We start from the raw sequence: 21,186 nt of genomic DNA on the forward strand, positions 1-21,186 counted from the left end.
TATAAAGGATGGTGTAGCATTATTGGTCGTGTTTGTGTTTGCATTATTGGTGGTTCTCGACTTTTGTAGCTCCAAGGTAAGTCAAAGCTGCCACAGCAGTTTTTAAATGTATCAACCTGCAAGTTAAGTAATGAATTTCAATGTAATAAATTTAGCTAGATGCTACTGTTTACATACAAATGCAAAAGACAAAGGGGCAGAGGTGAGTAGAGTAGCCAAAAACTGTACTCAAGTAAAAGTACAATTACTTAAAAAATAATTACTCAAGTAGAAGTAAAAGTATTAACATTAATAATTGTGTAAGAGTAAGAAAGCATCCAATTAAAAGAGTACTTAAAGGAATAGTTCACCCAAAAATGAAAATTTGTTGATAATTTACTCACCCTCAGGCTATCCAAGATGTATCTGTGTTTCTTTCTTCATCAAAACAGAATTTAAGACTTTTAGGATTTCATTTCAGGCCTCCTCCTCTAAAAAATGCAAGTGAATGTCCTCCATTTTTTGACGGTCCAAAATGCATATTTAGGGTGCATCAAAATAATCCACATGACTCCAGTCGACAAATAAAGTTCTTCTGAACCCAAATGATTGATTATTTTTAGAAACAAAACAATACTTACATACTTTTTAACTACAAAAGTTTGTATCCATTCCATACATCCATCTGTGATGTGCGCTCATGAGAGGGATGACGTAAGCTCGTTGGTAAGGTCACGCATCACGTGGAGGAGGAGTCAGGAAGCGCGTCATTGTTTACATTGTTTTTTATATTATTATTTGGAAATTATTTTTTATTTTATTTTATATTGTTTTGAAATTGTTTTGGACTGTTTTGGTTTGTGAACGGCACAAGTTTCTCTTGTAAACAATGATGCGCTTCCTGCCTCCTCCTCCACGTGACGTGTGACCTTACCAACGAGCTTATGTCATCCCTCTCATGAGCGCACGTCAAGTGTACGGAAGTGAACATTTGTAGTTAAAAAGTATATAAGTATTGTTTTGTTTCTCAAAATAATCAATCGTTTGGGTTCAGAAGAACTTTATTTGTTGACTGGAGTCGTGTGGATTATTTTGATGCACCCTAAATATGCATTTTGGACCGTCAAAAAATGGAGGACATTCACTTGCATTTTTTAGAGGAGGAGGCCTGAAATGAAATCCTAAAAGTCTTAAATTCTGTTTTGATGAAGAAAGAAACTCAGATACATCTTGGATGGCCTGAGACCATTTTTCGCTTTAAGTAGTAACTTGTTACTTTCACAAATGACATAATGGATGTTAATGGTCAACTATATTCCATTACATAATACACATTTAACATGTATTACAGAATTATTATTATTATTAATGGAAATTCTGTCATCATTCACCATCATGTTGTTCCAAACACATATGACTTTCTTTCTTCCATACAACACAATAAGGAGATATTAGACAGAATGTTTGTCACTATTTACTTTCAGTGAATGTTTTTTTTCTCCATATTTTGAAAGTGAATGGTGACCGAGACTGTCAGTCCCTAACATTCTGTCTAACACATTTTGTGTTCCACATAATACAAAGGGTCACATGGGTTTGGAACAACATGAGGGTAGGAAAATGATGACAGAATATTAAATTATGGCTGAGTTATCACTTTAAAGGGATAGTTCACCCAAAAATGAAAATTCTCTCATCAATTACTCACCCTCAAGCCATCCTAGATATGTATGACTTCCTTTCTTATGCAGAACACAAATTAAGATTTGATGCTCCAAAAAGCAAAAAAGGCAGCATAAAAGTAATACATAAGACTCCAGTAGTTAAATCCATATCTTCAGAAGTGATATGATAGGTGTGGGTGAGAAACAGATCAATATTTGTCCTTTTTTGCTAGACATTCTTGTGAATCACCAAAAACACAAGAATAAGAATGTGAAGGTGATCTGTTCCTCTGTTTCTCATCCACACCTATCACATCGCTTCTGAAGATACTGATTTAACCACTGGAGTCTTATGGATTACTTTTATGCTGACTTACATGATTTTGTTTAGCTTTAAAATGTTGCCACCCATTCACTTGCATTGTATGGACCTACAAAGCTGAGAAATTCTTCTAAAAATCTTCATTTCAGTTCAGCAGATGAAGGAAAGTCATACACATCTGGGGTGGCATGAGGGTGAGTAAATAATGATAATTTTAATTTTTGGGTGAACTATCCCTTTAAGGGCTCTTGTCAGATCTGGATGGATTTGTCAGTAAGAAGAGAGGTTTGGAAACACTTCTAGTAATTATTACTGTGAAAACATGAAAATGTCCCACAAGAACATTATATATAATGCTGAAATATAAAGCAAAGCAAGATCATGCTTTATTAATGCGTACTTTCGCTAATTCATAGCTTTTAAAGTCCTGCGTGGATTCTTATTTCAGTGTAGTTACAGTTTTCAGTGTCGAAAGAATTTAGATCATTAGTTCTGTAAAGCAGTACTGCCGCTCTCTAAATGCAGAGTACGCAGCCTAGTGCATAGGGCACCAACCCCAGTCGTGGAACACTCGCTGTGTCTGAAACCGCCCCCTATCAACTATATAGTGCACTATTTCAAGTGTCTGAATTCTGAGTGAGCCACTCGTTCCCTACTTTTGTTCACTCATTCTTATCCACAATGCACTCTAATTTCGAGTGTACATTTGATGTACACTCGACAATGGTTAATTGCCCACAATCCACCATGGGGAAGACGTACAGTGCTGAATGTATTAAATTACTTTTTAACAAATAATTTCTTGATTAAAATAACATAATAAGATATAGAGAGGCAAAGCATACAGATACATTTTAAAATATACTCTTTATTTGATAAAATGTGTTTACTCTTTATATTAACATAAAGTATATATTAAAAATGGCAAACAGAATGAAGATTTATTGTATTAATATATTATTTAATAAGAATAACAAGTAAGGCCCAAGTATTTTAAAAGTTCTTATGTGATGTTGTTTCTGTGACAGCCCCAGAGCTCCGACACTCTGTGAATACATCAGCATCCAAATTCACTCTCTCATTTTGTTCACTCACTGCTGAGATATAGTGCACTCACTGCCATTCACTATATAGGAAATAGTGAATGAGTGAACAATTTGGGACACAGCCACTCTCTTCGCCATATGATCGCCTCGTGCCTGAACATCTCTCATGCCCCTCGCTGTGCACGCGCAGAAATGCTGTCTGTTCGTGCTCCATTTGTCAATCACGCGAACGGCAGAGCAAAAGGCATTTATTGGCGGAGCCATGGGAGGTGGAGTCATGAGAGGCTTGAGGGGCGGAGCCATGGAAGGTGGAGCTGTGAGAGGCTCGAGGGGTGGAGTCATGGAAGGTGGAGCCGCGAGAGGGTCGAGGGGCGGAGTGTGGAAGGCGGAGCCGTGAAAGCCTTAATGGGCAGAGCCAGGGAACTTGGTGCCCGGAGAGTAGCCGACGGCTCGAAGGGCCAGGGTGGAGCCGAAGGTTCGGAGGACCAAGGTAGGACCGAGGCGGAGCTGGGGGATCTGAGGACAGAGGGGGAGCCGGTGGGACTGAGGTGGAGCCATAGGGAAGGAGGTCCCCGGTGAAGCCGGAGGCTGGGAGTGACAAAGCGTAGCTGGAGGATCGGAGAGCCGAGGCAGAGTCAGGTGACCGACTGACCAAGGTGGAGCTGGAGGATCCCCGGAGAAGCCGACTAGCAGAAGGACCACAGTGGAGCCGAAGGGACATACAGCAGAGGTGAGACTGAGGGAATTAGGGACCAAGGCGGAGTCCAGGGCTCGGAGGGTCTAGGCGGAGTCGGAGGGTTTGAGGTTGGTTTCGCAGGGGGCGAAGGTCAAGCCGGTGATGTGGGAGGAGCCGATTGACCAGGAGGAGGAGGAGGAGGAGGAAATGTCCTAAGTGGAGCCAGTGGAGGAGGAAGGGCCAGGGCACTGGACGGAACCAGGGTGTCCATTATGCTGGCTGGAACCAGCAGAGGAAGAAGGGTAGTCAGGGTGGGAATCAGGGCAGGAATCAAGTCCAGGTATATTAGCTCCGCAAGAGCTGGCTCTGGGACAGATGGGGCTACTGGCACTGGCTCTGGCATGGTCGAGGCTACAAGCACTGGCTCTGGAATGGTTGAGACTACAGGCACTGACTCTGGGATGGTCGAGACTACAGGCACTGGCCCTGGGATGGTCGAGAATAAAGGCGTGTGCGCTGGCTCGTTAACCGTGGCCAACGTGGGCGCTGGCTCGTTAACCGTGGCAGGCTTGGAGCGAGGAGCCATGGAAGGCTTCGAGGGAGGAGCCGTGGAAGCCTTGGAGCAAGGAGCCATGGAAGGCTTGGAGGGAGGAGCTGTGGAAGGCTTGGAGGGAGGAGCTGTGGAAGGCTTGGAGTGAGGAGCTGTGGAAGGCTGGGGGGCATCCACTGTGGGAGGAGATACAAAGTCCTCATCCTCCACTCCCACAGTGAAAGGTGAACCGCTGAGTTGCAGAGCCACATCCACAAATTCGAGTAGCATCCAGTGAGGATCCGCCGAAGACATTAGCTCTTTTAGTGCACTACTGAGACCAGCCCTAAAGTAAACCACAAGATAGTGGTCGCCATAGTGCACCAAATTCGCCAGCTGGAGAAACTAACGCACGTGATCCTCAACTGGACGGTCCCCTTGCTTGAGGAGGAGGATTCTAACAGCCGGTATATCCATCTTTGTAGGTCAGTCCTTCTGTAACGTTGGGTTCTTGGAGTGGAAGAGAGGAGACGCAGGAGTGAATACTTTCAATCGTTTAATAATATACGCAGGAGTGGAACAAATGCTGGAGTGTAACAAACAATAAAGCATAACATCGTAACTTAACACAATGTAATACTTCAACCTTATAACGAAACACTTTAAATATTTTCACAACAATCGCTGGAGTGGAACAAACGCTGGAGTGGAACAAACAATAAAGCTAAACATCATAACATAACTCAATGTAACACTGCAAGGACTGACCATCATTGAACATAACTGGAGGGTATTTATACACAAAGGAACTAATGAGGGAATGGAAGACAGGTGAGGATGATGAGGAACAGCTGGAACTGATGAGGGCAGTGCACTATGGGAGATCTTATTCAAAATAAGAGTCCTAGGGAAAACATGAGGGAGACAGACTGTGACAATTGATGACTTGTGTGAGTCTGTGTCAGCAGCATGCACAGCTGTGTGAACTTCCACTCTCGTAAAAGTCCCATTCAATAATCTCTTAATAAATTACACATTAACTAAAATTAAACCCAGTAATGCAACGACAGGAATGCCGCCCATTGTAAAGAAGTAAAAGTAAAAAAATTCATTAGAAATTTACTTGAGTGGGAGTAAAAAGTACCCACTTTCAAACCTACTCTAAAAGTAAAAAGTTACTTAAGTAAATGTAATGGAGTAAATGTAGCACGTTACTACCCACCTCTGCAAAGGGGTCTGTGGTATCAGGACACAATTTTATGACATAGTAACATCTAACAATTAGGGCTGTCAGTGGATTTATATATTTCATCATGATCGTATTCAGGTCCTTTTTAAGGAAAGAAAGAAAACTAAATAATATGTGCAATTACTGGGTTCACTAATTTGTGACTCATAGCAGAATATATACCCATACATAAAGACAATGGACAAGAGGTGTCAATTTTCAGACATTTTCATAGTCGATTGCCATTTAAGTTAATGACCAATTAATTAACTGAACATTAATAATACCAGTGATCATGTAAAATGCATGTGGAGTATTCCATATGCACAAAGCCAATTTTTTAATTGCAATATGAAAAGAAATGTAAGTACTGGTATTTTGCCATTACTGGTGTCTGTTGCATAACTTTAAGGATAATTTTGTTAACGTTTGTACAAATAACCATGTCTTTTGCTCATATGTTATATTTCATAAATGTCAAGCTTTAATGATAATTAAATTTCACCATACAAAGAGTGCAAATGAATATTTGTTAAACATCCCATCTGGATTTAATCTGTAAATAAATTAGCCATTAAGAAGACAATTACATTTAGAGTTCACTTAATCATTTAGCAGCCAATTTTTTTCCAAAGCAACCTTCAAAATGAGGATCATCACAACCATTTCACCATACAAAAGCCAACAAAACATGCAGTATTGCACTGCATGCATACAAGTTTCAAGAGTAAGATAGATTAGTACACAAACTAGAGCAGAAATAAGACATGCAGAGAAGTAGGAAAAAGAGATGTATTTTTAATAGGAACTGCCTTTGTTTATGGTTGTTATCTGGTTAGGTGCTTATATTCAAAAGCAATAATTTTACCATCACCAGCGAGGTTCTGTCCATTTTTTAATGCACAGTAGCAGTATGTGAATTGGGATGCAACCCATATTTCTCCCCATGCAGAAGTTAGAGCTATTCGATAGTCCAGCAGATGTTGTCTTCTGCATGCTCCTCATTATGAATCTATCAGCTGGGTTTCCTCCAGCAAGCCTGTGACAGATGTGGTAAAAGATTTTTCTGCTCTCGTTTTCTCTCTCTCGTCACCCAGCGCCTACCATTACAGCATTGTCCCTTCTAGCCTACTGCTTCTTAAAAAAGCGTAGGTGTAAAGCCCTGCTAGAACACTGGGGGCCATGCTCAGATGACAGCTGTCTGTCCTGTCAGAGCGTGGACACCTCCGTGGTGTAACACGCTCCCGGCAGACAAACTCAAAACTCCTGTCAGAAGCGAGGGCTTCTCTATGCTTCTGCCTACTCGCCAAGAAATTATTGCAGGCTCACACCACGGTTTCTTTAGAGCAAACAACTGTGGGGGAGATGGGGAGCGCTAATGTAAACTGATCAATCAATTAATCAAAAGCTGTTTATGACAATTATGCTACCGCTGCGTTTATGTGAAGAAGGCCAAGTACACAAAGTCATTTGGATATGTGTTTATATGTGCTAATTGTCACAAGCTAGTATTAATTGGAGCAGTGTTTCTGAGACTGTGATTTTCAAATCTAAATATAACAGATCTAGATGTTGTATGTGGGGACAATGACAAAATAATGGCAGGAATTTTTATGGAACCCAGAATAACATATGCAAAGCTTGTGAACTTTGGGCTTTAAAGGAATGTTCCGGTTCAATACAAGCTAAATATGTTGATTACTACAAAAATATTTGTAGACTATCCTCTCTTTTATTAAAAAAAGACCAAAATCGTGTTACAGTAAGGCACTTACAGTAAAATGGAAGTGAATGTGGACAGTCTACAAGTATAATGACAAGACACAAACATGATATGTGTTTGCATGATTTTAGTGCTACATAATTAAAGATTTACCAGCTTTACTGTTTTTACCAGACTACAGGATTTATCAGAGTTGTGTCATCATGAAAACAAAGTTGCAAAGTAATATTGGATACAACTTTACACATAAGGTAGGTAAGCAAATCAATCACACTAAAATCATGTTAATATGTCTAATGCTTACATCTTATTGCTATACTTTTAAATAGTTTAATGCATTAACACATGCAATTAATTTAAAATTTTAACTTAAAATGACTTTTTCTTAGCGCATTACTGATTTGACATTTCATTCAGCTCCGTGTGAGTTCTGAACATTGGTTGGAAGGGCGGAACCTTTGCGATGTGTTCGTCCAGGGAAATTACACTGATGCACACACCACAAACACACAACAGTGATTCTGAGTCAACGATTAATTGAAGGAGAAATTATAATTATAATGATATTTTAATCATATTTTTTGTTCAAAACAAACCCAGATAGGACCTATGAAAAGCTGCATTCACATGACTCGCTGTGTACAGTGCCAGCGCTAAAATTAAAACAAGATGTTTTCTGCCAGTGCTTTTCATGTGGAGTTCAAAATGGCATGAATCATGTGAATGCAACTTCACGATAGCTGTAGCGAAGTGGATAGCCACGATTAATATTGTGGAGGATGAGAGTTTAAGAGATTTAATCCCCATTGCAATGAATACTTAACCTAGTTTTTTTTTTTTTTCAATTAGTCAACCACCCACTTAGACTTTGGAAAATGTTTAATGTTATTTGAAATGGTGCTATTTTAGTGCATTTCTGTCTTCATACTGCGGAACACAATATTTGTAAAATGTTGATAAAACATTAACATTAAGAACTAAAGATATTTTGCCAGGAAAAGAAGTATTTAGACAGTCAAATTAAAACACTTTTCAAATTTGCGATTAATCACTATTAACAATGAAAAATCATGTGATTAAATATTCTAATCGACTGACAGCACTAATTTGAATATTTTTGGACTGGCAACATTCACTTCCATTGTAAAAGCCTTATTTAAACCATGATTTTTGCTTTTTTTCCTAAATAAATGAGGGACGCTTATTTTTATTTTTTTGTGGTAATAAACCTTATGATACACATGTTTTCCATTGAGCTTTACTTGTATTGAATTTGAAATATTCCTTTAATCATGAAAACTTATAAAAACACATCTCTGTTCCATTTAATTTCATGCAATCCCAAATTTCTGTCACTGTTAGAACATGTTAGAACAACCTAAGTGATCAAAGCCGTACACTCATTGTGCACTCGGCTAAAGACACCAGCAGTGATTGCTATTGTTGGCTGTAACGTTATAAATCTAGAGGAATACTTCCATTTTAATCACGTCCAAATAAATCATGTTTACTGTCACATACACACAGTTTTATCAATTTGCATGTTGCTGGTTTGAAATTGGTAGCAAAGACTGATGTTGGTGGTTTAGAAGGGTGCTTATCACAGTCTCTGAAAGAGCTCTGCATGTTTGGCAGAGACACAGAGGCAAAGAAAGAGGGTGCGAGGGGAGTACACCACCATGCCACATGCTTAAAGAGGGGGCGGGTGACTAGAAGACACCAGTGCTTATTAACGCCATTAGGAGTGAGGTGCTCTCACTCCAGAAGATTCTGGGTGCTGGTTGTTGACTTGCAAGGGACCCAAGATTGCAAAGACTCCATTTGCATTTGAATGACTGGAGTCCTGAGCCAGCCAATAATAGGCTTTAAGGCAGGACTGGCAACCCATTTATCCACCTACTCGCAGTGACTATACAATCAGACTTCTGCTCCATGCCACCATACAGCGCTAATCTGTACTTCCTGTACACAAAGCTGCTAAGGCACACTCAAGAGCAGGGGAACGATAACTAGCACAAAAAAAACACGCCCTCAAGCTCTATGATCTGTGAATGCAGTGACACTGGGAAATTACACAAGGACGTGTGGAGAGCACTTGTAACGCGAATATCGTGACTACAAATGCTTCAATGCAACAGTCACAAATATTGCTGCCAAAAAGCAAGTGAGTGTTTGGTTGAATCATATACACTGTTATAAATCAACATGTAATCACACATGATTTGAATTTATTTCAGATTAGTTTATTTATTTTCTGAAAACATATTCCTGATGCACTTTATGCATTAATCTTTCATTAAAATTGAATAACTTCCACCGCCTCTGAAATGACTTTGTTTTTCAGCTGATATTACCAAGGCATCTTATTTTGCACCATCTCGCCTTCAACCAGCTATCATATAGATAACCCTTTTTACAATCCAATCAATTCCTGATGTAGAAAATCAAGCTCCCACCACACTTTTTTTTTAATTTATTTTTTTATCCTGCACAGAAGTAATATGGGTTGCAAACACCATTCCATGTTGACTTTAATAACGCCAGTGTGACATGGCATCATGCTTTTCTAGTAATTATAACTGAATGGCATGCCACTATTGCAAGCAAAATCGATAATACATTTTTATAAAAATAAACTAATATTAATACATTATATTTAAAAAGATGCAATGAAAGTGAATGGTGACTGAGGCTAGTCTGCCCAACATTCCATTTTGTGTTCCACAAAAGACAGTAATTTGACAGTAAGTAATTTGGAATTTTTGAAGATGAAGTTGTAACAGCATGAAGGTGAATGATGACAGAATTTTCATGTTTGAGTGTAACAAATACAAGCTTATTGTAAAACGTTACCAGGCTTTTTATGTAGTAACAATGATGTCACACATATAATGAGCCTTCTCTACTATTCCTTTATCTATATTTCTCTCTATCATTAATTTTCCCTTCTATCTCCCTGTTCTCTGTGTTCACATGACTTCATTCAAATCTAATGAGTGCCGATGACTCATCTTCTGATACCACCAAATCTTATAATCTTCACTCAACTCTAATGAGGGTGCACAGCTTTGATGAAGCCATTTCATCAACACGACATAGAAATGTGCAAGTGAAAGGAAGAGAAAGCTAACGTCTTAAAAACTTCAAAACTGACTTTGTCTCCCCACACCTGCAAAATCATGCCAACTTTATACCTTTTTCCATCAGAAAACTTACGTCTCACTCTCACAAAAGGCCCTGTCATATGCCCAATGCAAGGATTTCTACAGAGCAGAGATACAGCACTACAGTCGATCTGTCAAAGCATTAATCTAAATAACTCAGAATGTCGACAATTTCTGAAAGTTTTTTATACATAATTTTTTAATATATCCCTGTATGTGGTTGCTGACTAATCATATATAGAACAGTGACATCATTTACAGTAACTCCTCCATCTTGCCTGCCCTCAATTACAGTGTCATAGAAGATTGATCATTTAAACTTTTAAATTGACCACTTCCACTGGTAGTTGCTGCATCTTGTCACTGCACATTTGCATACTTTTGGTCAATTTCGCTGGGCACACCCACGTCAAGTCAGCAAACAGGCGATGTTGCTCATATCCAACTCTCTTTAAAAATGAATGACTTCCGGTGACTTTATCGCTGCAGATCACTAAGAGTATGAACACACCTTTATGAATTGCAAGCCAATGTTTACTAAATCACTGAATTAACATCTGCCAGTGCTTTTCATGTGGAGTTCAAAATGGCATGAATCATGTTCACGATAGCTGTAGCGAAGTGGATAGCCACGATTAATATTGTGGAGGATGAGAATTTAAGAGATTTAATCCCCACTGCAATGAATACTTAACCTAGTTTTTTTTTTTTTTTTCAATTAGTCAACCACCCACTTAGACTTTGGAAAATGTTTAATGTTATTTGAAATGGTGCTATTTTAGTGCATTTCTGTCTTCATACTGCGGAACACATTATTTGTAAAATGTTGATAAAACATTAACATTAAGGACTAAAGGTATTTTGACAGGAAAAGAAGTATATAGACAGTCAAATTAAAACACTTTTGAAATTTGCGATTAATCACTATTAACAATGAAAAATCATGCGATTAAATATTTTAATCGACTGACAGCACTAATTTGAATATTTATGGACTGGCAACATTCACTTCCATTGTAAGTGCCTTATTGAAACCATGATTTTTGCTTTTTTCCTAAATAAATGAGGGACACTTATTTTTTTATTTTTTTTGTGGTAATAAACCTTATGATACACATGTTTTCCATTGAGCTTTACTTGTATTGAATTTGAAATATTCCTTTAATCATGAAACACAAGCAGAAGGAATTTCTGTGTAAATCGTTAGTTAAATCCTTCTGTGGAGCACATTTTGTCTGCTTTATTTTTTATTGTTGGTCTACACATACGTATCAGACTGTTTTTTGTTAAAAATAGTTAAACTTTTAGTAAAAAAAAATAGTAAAAACACATCTCTGTTCCATTTAATTTCATGCAATCCCAAATTTCTGTCACTGTTAGAATTCACATAGACCCCTCCTGACGTGAGTCATGTAAAAAGGCCTTTAGATTCTTAGTCATCAAATTAATTACACAATTGCCCTTCTGAACCTAATTTGTATGATTACATTTAGCTTCTGAAGATGAGCTCCTTTTAATCACTTCACAACTAACAGTGTGTGTTGTGTGTCAGTATGTATCATGAGACATACAGTTTCAGAGGTTAAAGTTTTCTCTCATCTTCTTCCTCTCTTAAACCAGTCAAAGATCCAGAACTTATCAATAATTAATAAGAGCTGGAATCATGTAAAATTCTCTAAGAAGCCCATCTCCCTTTGTACTTTAACACTATGACAGCTATTAATATTTCATATGTATAGTTACATTGCACTGTGTGAGTGTATGTGTGTGCTTCCCTCTTTTTCCTTTTCTGCTTTCTCTCTCTCTTAGTTAGCTATCTTCACTGAAAAACACAAAAGAGGAACATTAAGGTACAAAGTGGCCTTAACTAAATTGTGGTTTACTCTGAAAATGAAAGCTGCAGCAGCCTTTCCCTTGAGAAGAGCTATTGTTGACATTGGTGTTTTGACAGCGCCAAGGCAATATCTGTTCTTGTTGATTGAGTGTTCTCGAGGTGCTGTTCATTTCTCCAGTAAGTCTGGTCAAGAGTTAACACTCTCCATCTACTGTATGTGATTCAGTCAAGCAGAGTTTGACTGGTGTAATGAGGTGAAAGTCCAGTGAATTTCAGCAAATCCACAACCATGTGCTGTGCAACACTTTGCCAATGCAGAATGTTTGCTTGTATATTTTAGGAGAAATCTCTCACTCCTATCCTACAGTGCATGCAGCCGCTCATGAAACTCTACAACAATGAAGATGCTTAAAGAATTGAACAATTAAGTTTGTTCAACTAATGATCTCTCCCTGGAAAGGCTTTAATCAGCAACTTCTTTAATCTAGAATTGCTGCATTGCACACAAATTATCATTCAGAAGTGAGCACCACCTGTCACTCACCCGCTCAGGACGACAATGAAGTCCATGACATTCCAGCCGTTTCTCAAGTACGAGCCCTTGTGGAAAACAAATCCCAAGGCAATGATTTTTATTCCAGCCTCAAAGCAAAACATTCCTATGAAGTAGGGCTCTGTTTTTTCCTAGAAAAAAGGAACCGATTTGTGTGAGACATTGGAAATAATGATCAGATGAAAAAAGAAGAATAAGAACATTAGCATTTTTAGGCATCATCATAGATGTTTTTGAACATTCAGTTTAAACTTCAATTTAAAAAAGCTGATGAAGTGTTTGATGGATAGGAAGGCATTACATGTGTTTTGAGGGGGTGAAAATAAATCAGTTTGAAATATATGGGAATAAAGCAAATTTTATTGCAAAAGCGCAACTGGGCTTGACTGTCTGAAATTCTCACTGGTCAACGGTGTCTATGTCAAAGTGTGTTGCAGCTATAGTTTACGTTTTTTGATTGCATGTAGCATCACTTCCTAAATTCTTGGTGTTTTCCTCTGGAACCCTGTGATGTAATGTAAACTCTAGTATGTAGGCACCCTAAGATGCTTTCTAAGTAGTGAGCTCAACAGATTTTGAGACAAAGCCAGAATGTGTTATTGTTCTTATCTTCAACAGCATGTTTTAAACACTTAATTAAAATCAATTACTGTGGCCTTTGTTTTACTTTAGGTTTTATTAAGTAAGGCAGGTGTGCAAATGCTGCCCTCTGTTCAAACAAGCACTCATCAGAAATATGTCATAAAACTGAAATAGAGAATAGAAATACCAATACATTTTATATGGGAATAATTAGCTTCTAAGGGGGAGGGGGGGGGGGGGGGAGGGGGAGAGAGAGAGAGAGAGAGAAAAACGCTATGCTGCATTTAAAAAAAAAACCGTGGTCTCCATACAGCCAGATTGATCCAGACCAGCTGAAAGGTTTCTAGTTACACAAATTGCTAGAAATGCATGTAAGTGGATGACTAAGTCAACATCTTGAATCTGCAGTGATTTAGTTATTTCAACATTCTTTCAAATGGTAAAAAGAAATCACCCGTGAGTGTGTGTGTGTGTGTGTGTGTGTGTGTGTGTGTGCACGTCCTCACAAGTCTCTTTGACATGGGCGTCTTGTCCTCTCCAGGCAGGTGTTGCTCCAGGGCCAGGACGATGCAGTTGGCGATAATGGTGGCCAGGATCATGTACTCAAACGGAGTTGAGCAGGAAAGTTAAGGAATTTACATTCTTAAGAAGAGAAATCTTGCAATAAATAAACTCACATGGCTCACATCATTCGTTTGTCTCCTTATTAATACAACATTACACTGCAGTGCCCACTGTGCAAAGTTAAATAGTACACACTAAGGCTGCACGATAATGGTTAAAATGACAATCATGATTATTTTGCTCAAAACTGTAATCATGATTCTGAATCACGATTATTCGATCATTTGAGATTAAGCGCTGCTGCTTAGATATCAATTATAAAAGAAAACACGTAAAAAACGTATTTTGTGGTTAAAATACGATTAATTGTACAGCCCTAGTACACACTTTAGTATTGAAAAATAAATAAATATTAAATACAAATCATAAAATTAATAATACAATATTTAAATGAGGACCACCTTTCATGAATTGCCTATGAAATCACAATCATGAGCACATTAACACATGGCCACCCACATTTACATATCACACACCAACCCAGTATTTAGCAACTTGGCTTGCCTTGACGAATGACAGTTTACTATCACAACAGAGTTCATTTACATGTAGAAGTCTTCAATGTACAATAACAACAACATTTTATTTCTGTTTAAACTACAACAATTTTAGGGGGAAACTGCTACAAAAGTTTAGAATACAAAAAATAATCTATTTAGTTGAGGCTTGTCTGGTCCACTTTGCTTCATCTGTAATTTAAATCCCCAATATTGGGGGATTTAGAATGACTGTATTGCACTGTGCGTGTGTTTGTGTGTGTGTGTTGTTCTCCAACAGTGTGCAGGGCTGCAGATGTAACCTGTGTCTCCAATAGGGCACTGCAGGCTGGCACTGACAAAGAATATACCCTGAAGCAACACTATACTGACTCACAGACACACCCAAAGAGTGAGTGAACAAAAATGTTTTGTCTCATCAAATGAAAGAGAGAAGCAACTTTCTGCAAGTTTACAAGATGTTCTCAGGACGCCTGGTGGTGTGAGTTCACAGGCAGCCACTGATTTGCATGTTTATAGAAAAATGCTGAATTTGCAGCATAAGCTTTCTGTAAAAAAAACATGTAACATGTTCTGTAACATGACATTTTTTGCGATACAGCCCTCAATGAAAAATGAGATTGACACCCTTGCACACCACCATAAAGCGACAAGTGATTAATCCTGTCTCTTCCTTAATGATCTTACTTTTTCTCCTAACAACCACATGACAAGTGACGTACAATAAGACATTTCACTGGATGCGTAACTTCTATTTCTGTTGCATCATGTTGGGTAGCCCTGCCCACAATGAAATCTCATTGGTCCAAAAACCTGTTCCACGGGTATAATAAATATGTAATTTGTTTTAATTGGATATGATTTGGTCACTTCACACAGTATTTTGCTTTCTGTAAGGACAGGAAAATTGCTTGTTGCTGGAAACTTAAAACAATAATGTTAAAATAACTTGTCACAGCTTAATTTGAAGTCACTTTATACACAGAGACATTATTTTGGCTTTTTATGAAAAATGGAAGTGACAGACAAAGAGAGACTACAGCCATTACAATCTGAGGGAGACAGAGGGTGGTATCCGTGGCAACAGGATCTCTCCTCTCTGCCATAAGTCAGTTCTCTGAGTTAATATGGTCTCTGAGCCATCAGTGTTCTCTACATGCTGCTAACTGCATTCATACAATCAATACTGAGTCCTGCTTTATTCAGCTCATCTACACCAATATCCTTTCAGTGTATCCAGCACAATCTGTTCAGTATTTCACCAAATAAACTAACAAGTTCAGGAAAAAACTAAACTGCTATTGAATAGTTCCGCCACAGGATCACGTCGTTATCGCTGTTCACAAAAATGTGAGCTTGGTGACTTTATCTGCACACTACCTCTTTTTCCCTCCTATAGACCATTTCAAGCATGTAAACAATAACAAGGAATTTCCTGCATGCAGTCTCATTAACGGATCCTTGAAATAAGGCTCTGAGTTAACATATTTTCCTCAAATAACGTCAAACGTTTACCTGAAGTGACTTATCCAGATGTGTTGTTGATACTGAGCATCTACGAGAGAGAAGCGATGAAAATGTATCATAGTTTAAATCATGGGTGGCTCCAGGGCTGGGCTACCGGTGCTAAAGCCACAAATGTTTTCCGTAAAGCCCCGAATGTTTTGATCATCTTTTTGTAGTGACGTCATAAATACCAGTGCTTGGGTAAAAAGTTGATATGAAAACATATTACATTTTATTATTTTAACATTACATTTTAAAGTTAGGGTAATATACTGTATATAAATGAATGATTCCTGTCTTTCTATGGTATTGACAACACCAAATACAGACTCAATTCAGTACCCGTGAGCTGTTTTGTCGGCAGCTGCTTTACAGCTCCCATGCAGCCTAACCTTTGTGTGCGCATGCAAGAAGAGAGATTGAGGCATGTGATTGCATCTGTGTATTGGAAACTGTATTGAGTTGGTCCATCCAGATGCAGTAAGTACCAAATATTTAAATGTATAACCCTGAAAACAAGGAGTAATATATACAGATGTACTTGATGAATTTGCTAACTTTAAAGTCACGAGCCAGGACATTTGTGTGTTACCAGGACATAGCAAACTTTAGGCAATCTAGCTATTATTTTTCATCTCTAGTACCTATTTAGCCTGTTTACATCCTGTTTTCTTGTAAATTAACCTATGCACCCGACGAATCAATGAAAACTGTATACAGCCGTACACAATGTGTGTCAAACTACGGAAAGACGAAAGGGAAAAAATAGTGTTTTTTTTATTTTTATTGCATTTTACAGTATAGATGTTAAAAGCATGCAATTTCTGATCTTCAAGCGTATCTGAGACAAAAGTTAATCAGACTTTTTTAGTTTACTATATAAATGACACATAATAGATGTATTCAGATTTGTATTATAAAGTGTATTATATTATGATATTTCATCAAAGTATGGCCCCATATCCACAGAGGTCTGGGCTAAGCCGTGAATGTCCACTGACCCTAGCACCGCCCCTGGTTTAGATGCTCACAATTATATCCTCAGCGGAGAGCTCGGGAATGATCGCTCCTGTTATAACAAAGTCTTTTTAGGCAAGTCAGGTCACAGGCCATCTTTGGAATGCTCTTTGGCAGCTATTTTTTTTTGTAAACAAGCAGCATACAAGTGCAGCATACTCCTACCTACTTGAATGGGAAAACACCAAAATCTCCAAAACAGTTAGTCAAAATTACTATCAAAGAACATATTTCAAATCAGCAGTAAAACCTGACAACACTGTTATTATAAACTGTGCTTCTTTACCTCAGATTACGCTAAAAAAAGATTTTTCCCGGCTTGTATAGCTAATGCGTATGCGCATTATCGAGTTGATTGACAGATGATGTCTGTATCTGAAAGGTGATTGGCTCGTTTACCTGTAAGTACTTGCTTTCTATATCAGTTGACCGTTTGGCATTCCAATTTCTCCCATTCATTTTAATAGAAGTGACCCGTCTCTGTTAAATAGTCTCTGGTTATAATCAATGAAGCCATTCAAAGAAGCTGTCTGCATGACCAGTGGACAAGATAAGGATTCTTTTTTTAATGATTAAAATACTTTTCTTGTCTCTTTCTTCTGGATAAAAGCATCTGCTAAATGACTAAATGTAAAAGTAAATGACATGCAGAGCTTAGTAATCGTGTTAAAGTCACTATGAATGAAGCGCCTCGTGCTGTTGTTTTGAATGAGGGTGCGTTCTATTCAGAAGTAATCATCCCTATGCACTTCGAAGACTTTACCATTCACTTTGAGTTCTCTGAAAGGCTAAAAGGTGTGGGGCTCAAAAATAAGTGTAATTTGAAACTCACTTTTTAAGTAATTTTTATTGGAAATTCTGTCTGAAGCAATCTTACAGCATGACTATCATGATTGTTCTCCCTTCAAAGTGCTCTTAGAAGGGTGATTTATCTCGTTTGGAACGCACAACTAGCAGGAAATATTCAAGAAACAAAAAACTTCACATCCTTAAACTGTCTTGAAATCTATAGTCTATACTACCTATTTTTTTTAAATAGATTATTTATTTAAAATCTTACCTCCACAAGTTACATTTCCCCAGAAGCCTGCGGTAGTCAGAGAGTGGTCAGTAAGTTCATTCTAAGCAATTTTTTCATTATTGTCCCTAGGGCTGTCATGATTATGAAATTTGGCAGACGATTAATTGTCTCTTTTAGGGCTATGATGATTAATTGTCTCGTTAAGGGCTTTCACAATTAATTGTGAATAGAAATTGTCATATTTTTAAGGTTTGCTTTTTTTCTGCATGTGTGCTTCATACACCTTAAGAAGCCATTTTTACATATTTCAAATATATAAATCAAATTATAAAATAGGAATAAACTATGATTTCCTTTTAAGGCTTTACAAACTTATAAATGACATGAAAAATTATGTTTTAAATATCAAAATATTAAAATATGTCTAATACCTAAATACTTACAATATGTCTCTTTTTTTGGTTAACTTTAGTTTTGGTAAATTTTACATTTACACTTGTTTTTTGAACTCATATATTTGATAATTTTTTTAAATAAAAATAAAATATAAATTTTCTCATATATATATATATATATATATATATATATATATATATATATATATATATATATATATATCATTATATTATATTTTTATTATAATATGCAATAGTAAAACATTTATTTCCTAATTTCTTCACCTTCACGCTTTATTTTAATGCTCTGATTAAACCCATATCCCTTATTTGTCATGAAGTAAAACCTGAGATTTCGTTTCATCATTTTATCACTCCACAGAAACAGAGTTAGCATGCGTCTTCTCCTCTCTGTCACTGTGTGTCTTTAACACAGTGTGTGTGAACCAGGAACATTTGCCATTATACGATTGTTTAAAGTGAAACCGGAGCGCTTTGCATTCACTATCACAGTTTATACTTGTTCATTTATATTTTCGTGGGAGAGCGCTTCATGCACTCTTCAGGACAGGAGCTGGTTGACCTCAGCGGTGCGGCTCAGTGACGCTCAGACTCGGAGTTCAACCGAATGACGCACAAATGCGCCGTTCATGGCATTTATACAGTATCTTCGCTTGAAATTCCCTTATTTATTGTCTCAAATAACCGCGATTAGATCAAATAACCGTGAATACACGGTTATTTAATAATCGTGACAGACCTAATTATCCCACTGTTCTAGCCTGTTATTTTCTGGAAAACAAAAATGAAACTTTACATTAAAGCACTTCTCATGTTACTGCCTCCAGAGGATGAATACTTTATGTTGTTTAATTTCCTCATTCGCAAGTCGCTTGGGTCTGCTAAATGAATAAATGTAAATGTTTCACTGGCGTGCATTTCAAAATAGCTTTGCAAGACGTGGTGATGGAATGTGATACAGTTCACATCTACTTAAAGATGCGTACATACAGATCATTTTTATTAAATAAAAAATAAAAAAGGATTTCATATCAGTCTGCATGTAATTAAAGTCTGGAGAGAAAAAGAGCGAAACAGACAAAGTGTGAGACAGAAATGGAGAGAGAAAATAAAAAGAGCAAAAGAAATGTGATTATGTCCTGGAAATGCATAATATCGACTCAAATATCACACAAAGTCTCCGTGCATGACACCATCACAGCCATACAGAAGATATTTGATTTTTAATATACTTTTATGTGGACCAGGATTTTGGACCAATGAGATTTCATGGTGGGCAGGGCGAAGCCACAGAAACCGACAAGCGATCGACACAATAGCCATTTTCACACATGAAACCCATGAAATTAAAGTAAAATTGCCAGACTGCATTTTCTTGTAAATGTAACACATCTGCTAAACACATTCAATGGCTTTATGTCTTTAATCTGTTTTTGTACTGTACACATCAGCACCAAAATGCCATTAAAGGTGCACTCAGCGTCTGTTTCTCAGCCATTTGTGAGTTTAGAAAGTTCGCATAAGCCAGATTTGCCATCACTCTTCTAATGAATTTCCCTCTCACTCTGCAACCCCCCACCCCCCCACCCCCCACCATCCTGTGCACATGCAAGAACCACCACCTGCTGCTGACTGGCTGGAGTAGTGTTGTGTGGATCGGTCTGATCCACTTTGTTTTTGTCCCATTTACAGAGCCAGGGCTGTGTACAAATACTAGATTTTTTTTTCAGCCCAACCACAGAATGGACAGCTAGCAGACTGTGAGGAGATATTTGCAGAATTTGACAAAAAGTGTATTGGATTAGAATTACTGAGTGCACCTTTACACCCTGTTATGTCATATTCCGGGTAGGTTTTTAGGTACACCGCACCTCATTCCCGAAGGGGGCTAGTAACACTTATCTGTTCTAATCACTTACTGTTCCTGTAAGATGCCGACAAATTTTTTCATCTGCTCGGATAAAAAGCACTTTAGTCTGTCCAATTTGATGACATTTTTTTGACTCTCAATTCACAGGCATTAAATGGCGCAAAGTAATTGCGTCATCTCAATCAGAACTTTGTGATTGTCCTATTGCAGACTTCTTACGTTACCGCATAACAGTTCAAAACAGAACTTTTAACTTAATGTTATAACTTCTCATTCCGGGAAATTGCCAGAGCTGATTTACCGGTATTTCCCAATGGTTTCGCTGCTGTTACTGCAAAAGCGCCTCTGCTGTGAGAAATGTTCTCGTATTTGTGAGGTTTGTGGAGAGATTAAAAATCTTTTGCTGATTCTGTCTTACACTGTTTAAATAAATAGTTGCAGTAAAAAAGGTTTAAACTGCTGGATGCTGTGACCTAGATGTTGTGTCTCAGCAATATAACCATACAGTTCTGCACTTTTTATTGCGGAGTGAGGATCGCCCTCAGACTGCCAAGTGCTCAGGTTACATTGAAGTGTGTCATTCTGCGTTCAGGATGCGCATAAGCGGTTTAGTGCCGCTATGTTTTGGAGCCTATCTTATTTCTTACTTTGATAGTTTTGTGCAAAATATGTTAGTTATGTTATAGATAGTTATTTAGCCAATATATTTGTCGATTATCTGTTAGATGTTGAAATGCTGCACTTAGCATCTGTATATCCCTCTGAAACGCTAATCAGGGTCACGTGAACATAACGCAGCCTAATTACACCCTGGTTCCTTAACGACTAGTTCAGACCCACCGACTAGTCGATTATGAAAATTTGTAGTTTTGCACATCCCTGCCTATAACACAGCACAGCACTTATAAATCTAATTCCTTAGGTGGTTTTCCAAA

The 21,186-nt window shown here is 37.8% G+C and overlaps 1 protein-coding gene across 1 annotated transcript in view; it reads right to left on the reverse strand.

Moving 5' to 3' along the window:
* Positions 1–21,186, reverse strand: part of LOC127424478 (voltage-dependent R-type calcium channel subunit alpha-1E-like) — a 171,280-nt gene that overhangs the window by 104,286 nt on the left and 45,808 nt on the right. Inside the window, exons 3-4 of the mRNA XM_051669745.1 lie at positions 13,807–13,912; positions 12,710–12,849 (exon numbers count right to left, since the gene is read on the reverse strand). Of these exons, the coding sequence (XP_051525705.1) occupies positions 12,710–12,849; positions 13,807–13,912 (246 nt within the window). The remainder of the gene's footprint in view (positions 1–12,709; positions 12,850–13,806; positions 13,913–21,186) is intronic.

The sequence above is a fragment of the Myxocyprinus asiaticus genome, chromosome 33 (genome assembly GCF_019703515.2).
Source record: "Myxocyprinus asiaticus isolate MX2 ecotype Aquarium Trade chromosome 33, UBuf_Myxa_2, whole genome shotgun sequence".
NCBI lineage: Eukaryota > Metazoa > Chordata > Actinopteri > Cypriniformes > Catostomidae > Myxocyprinus > Myxocyprinus asiaticus.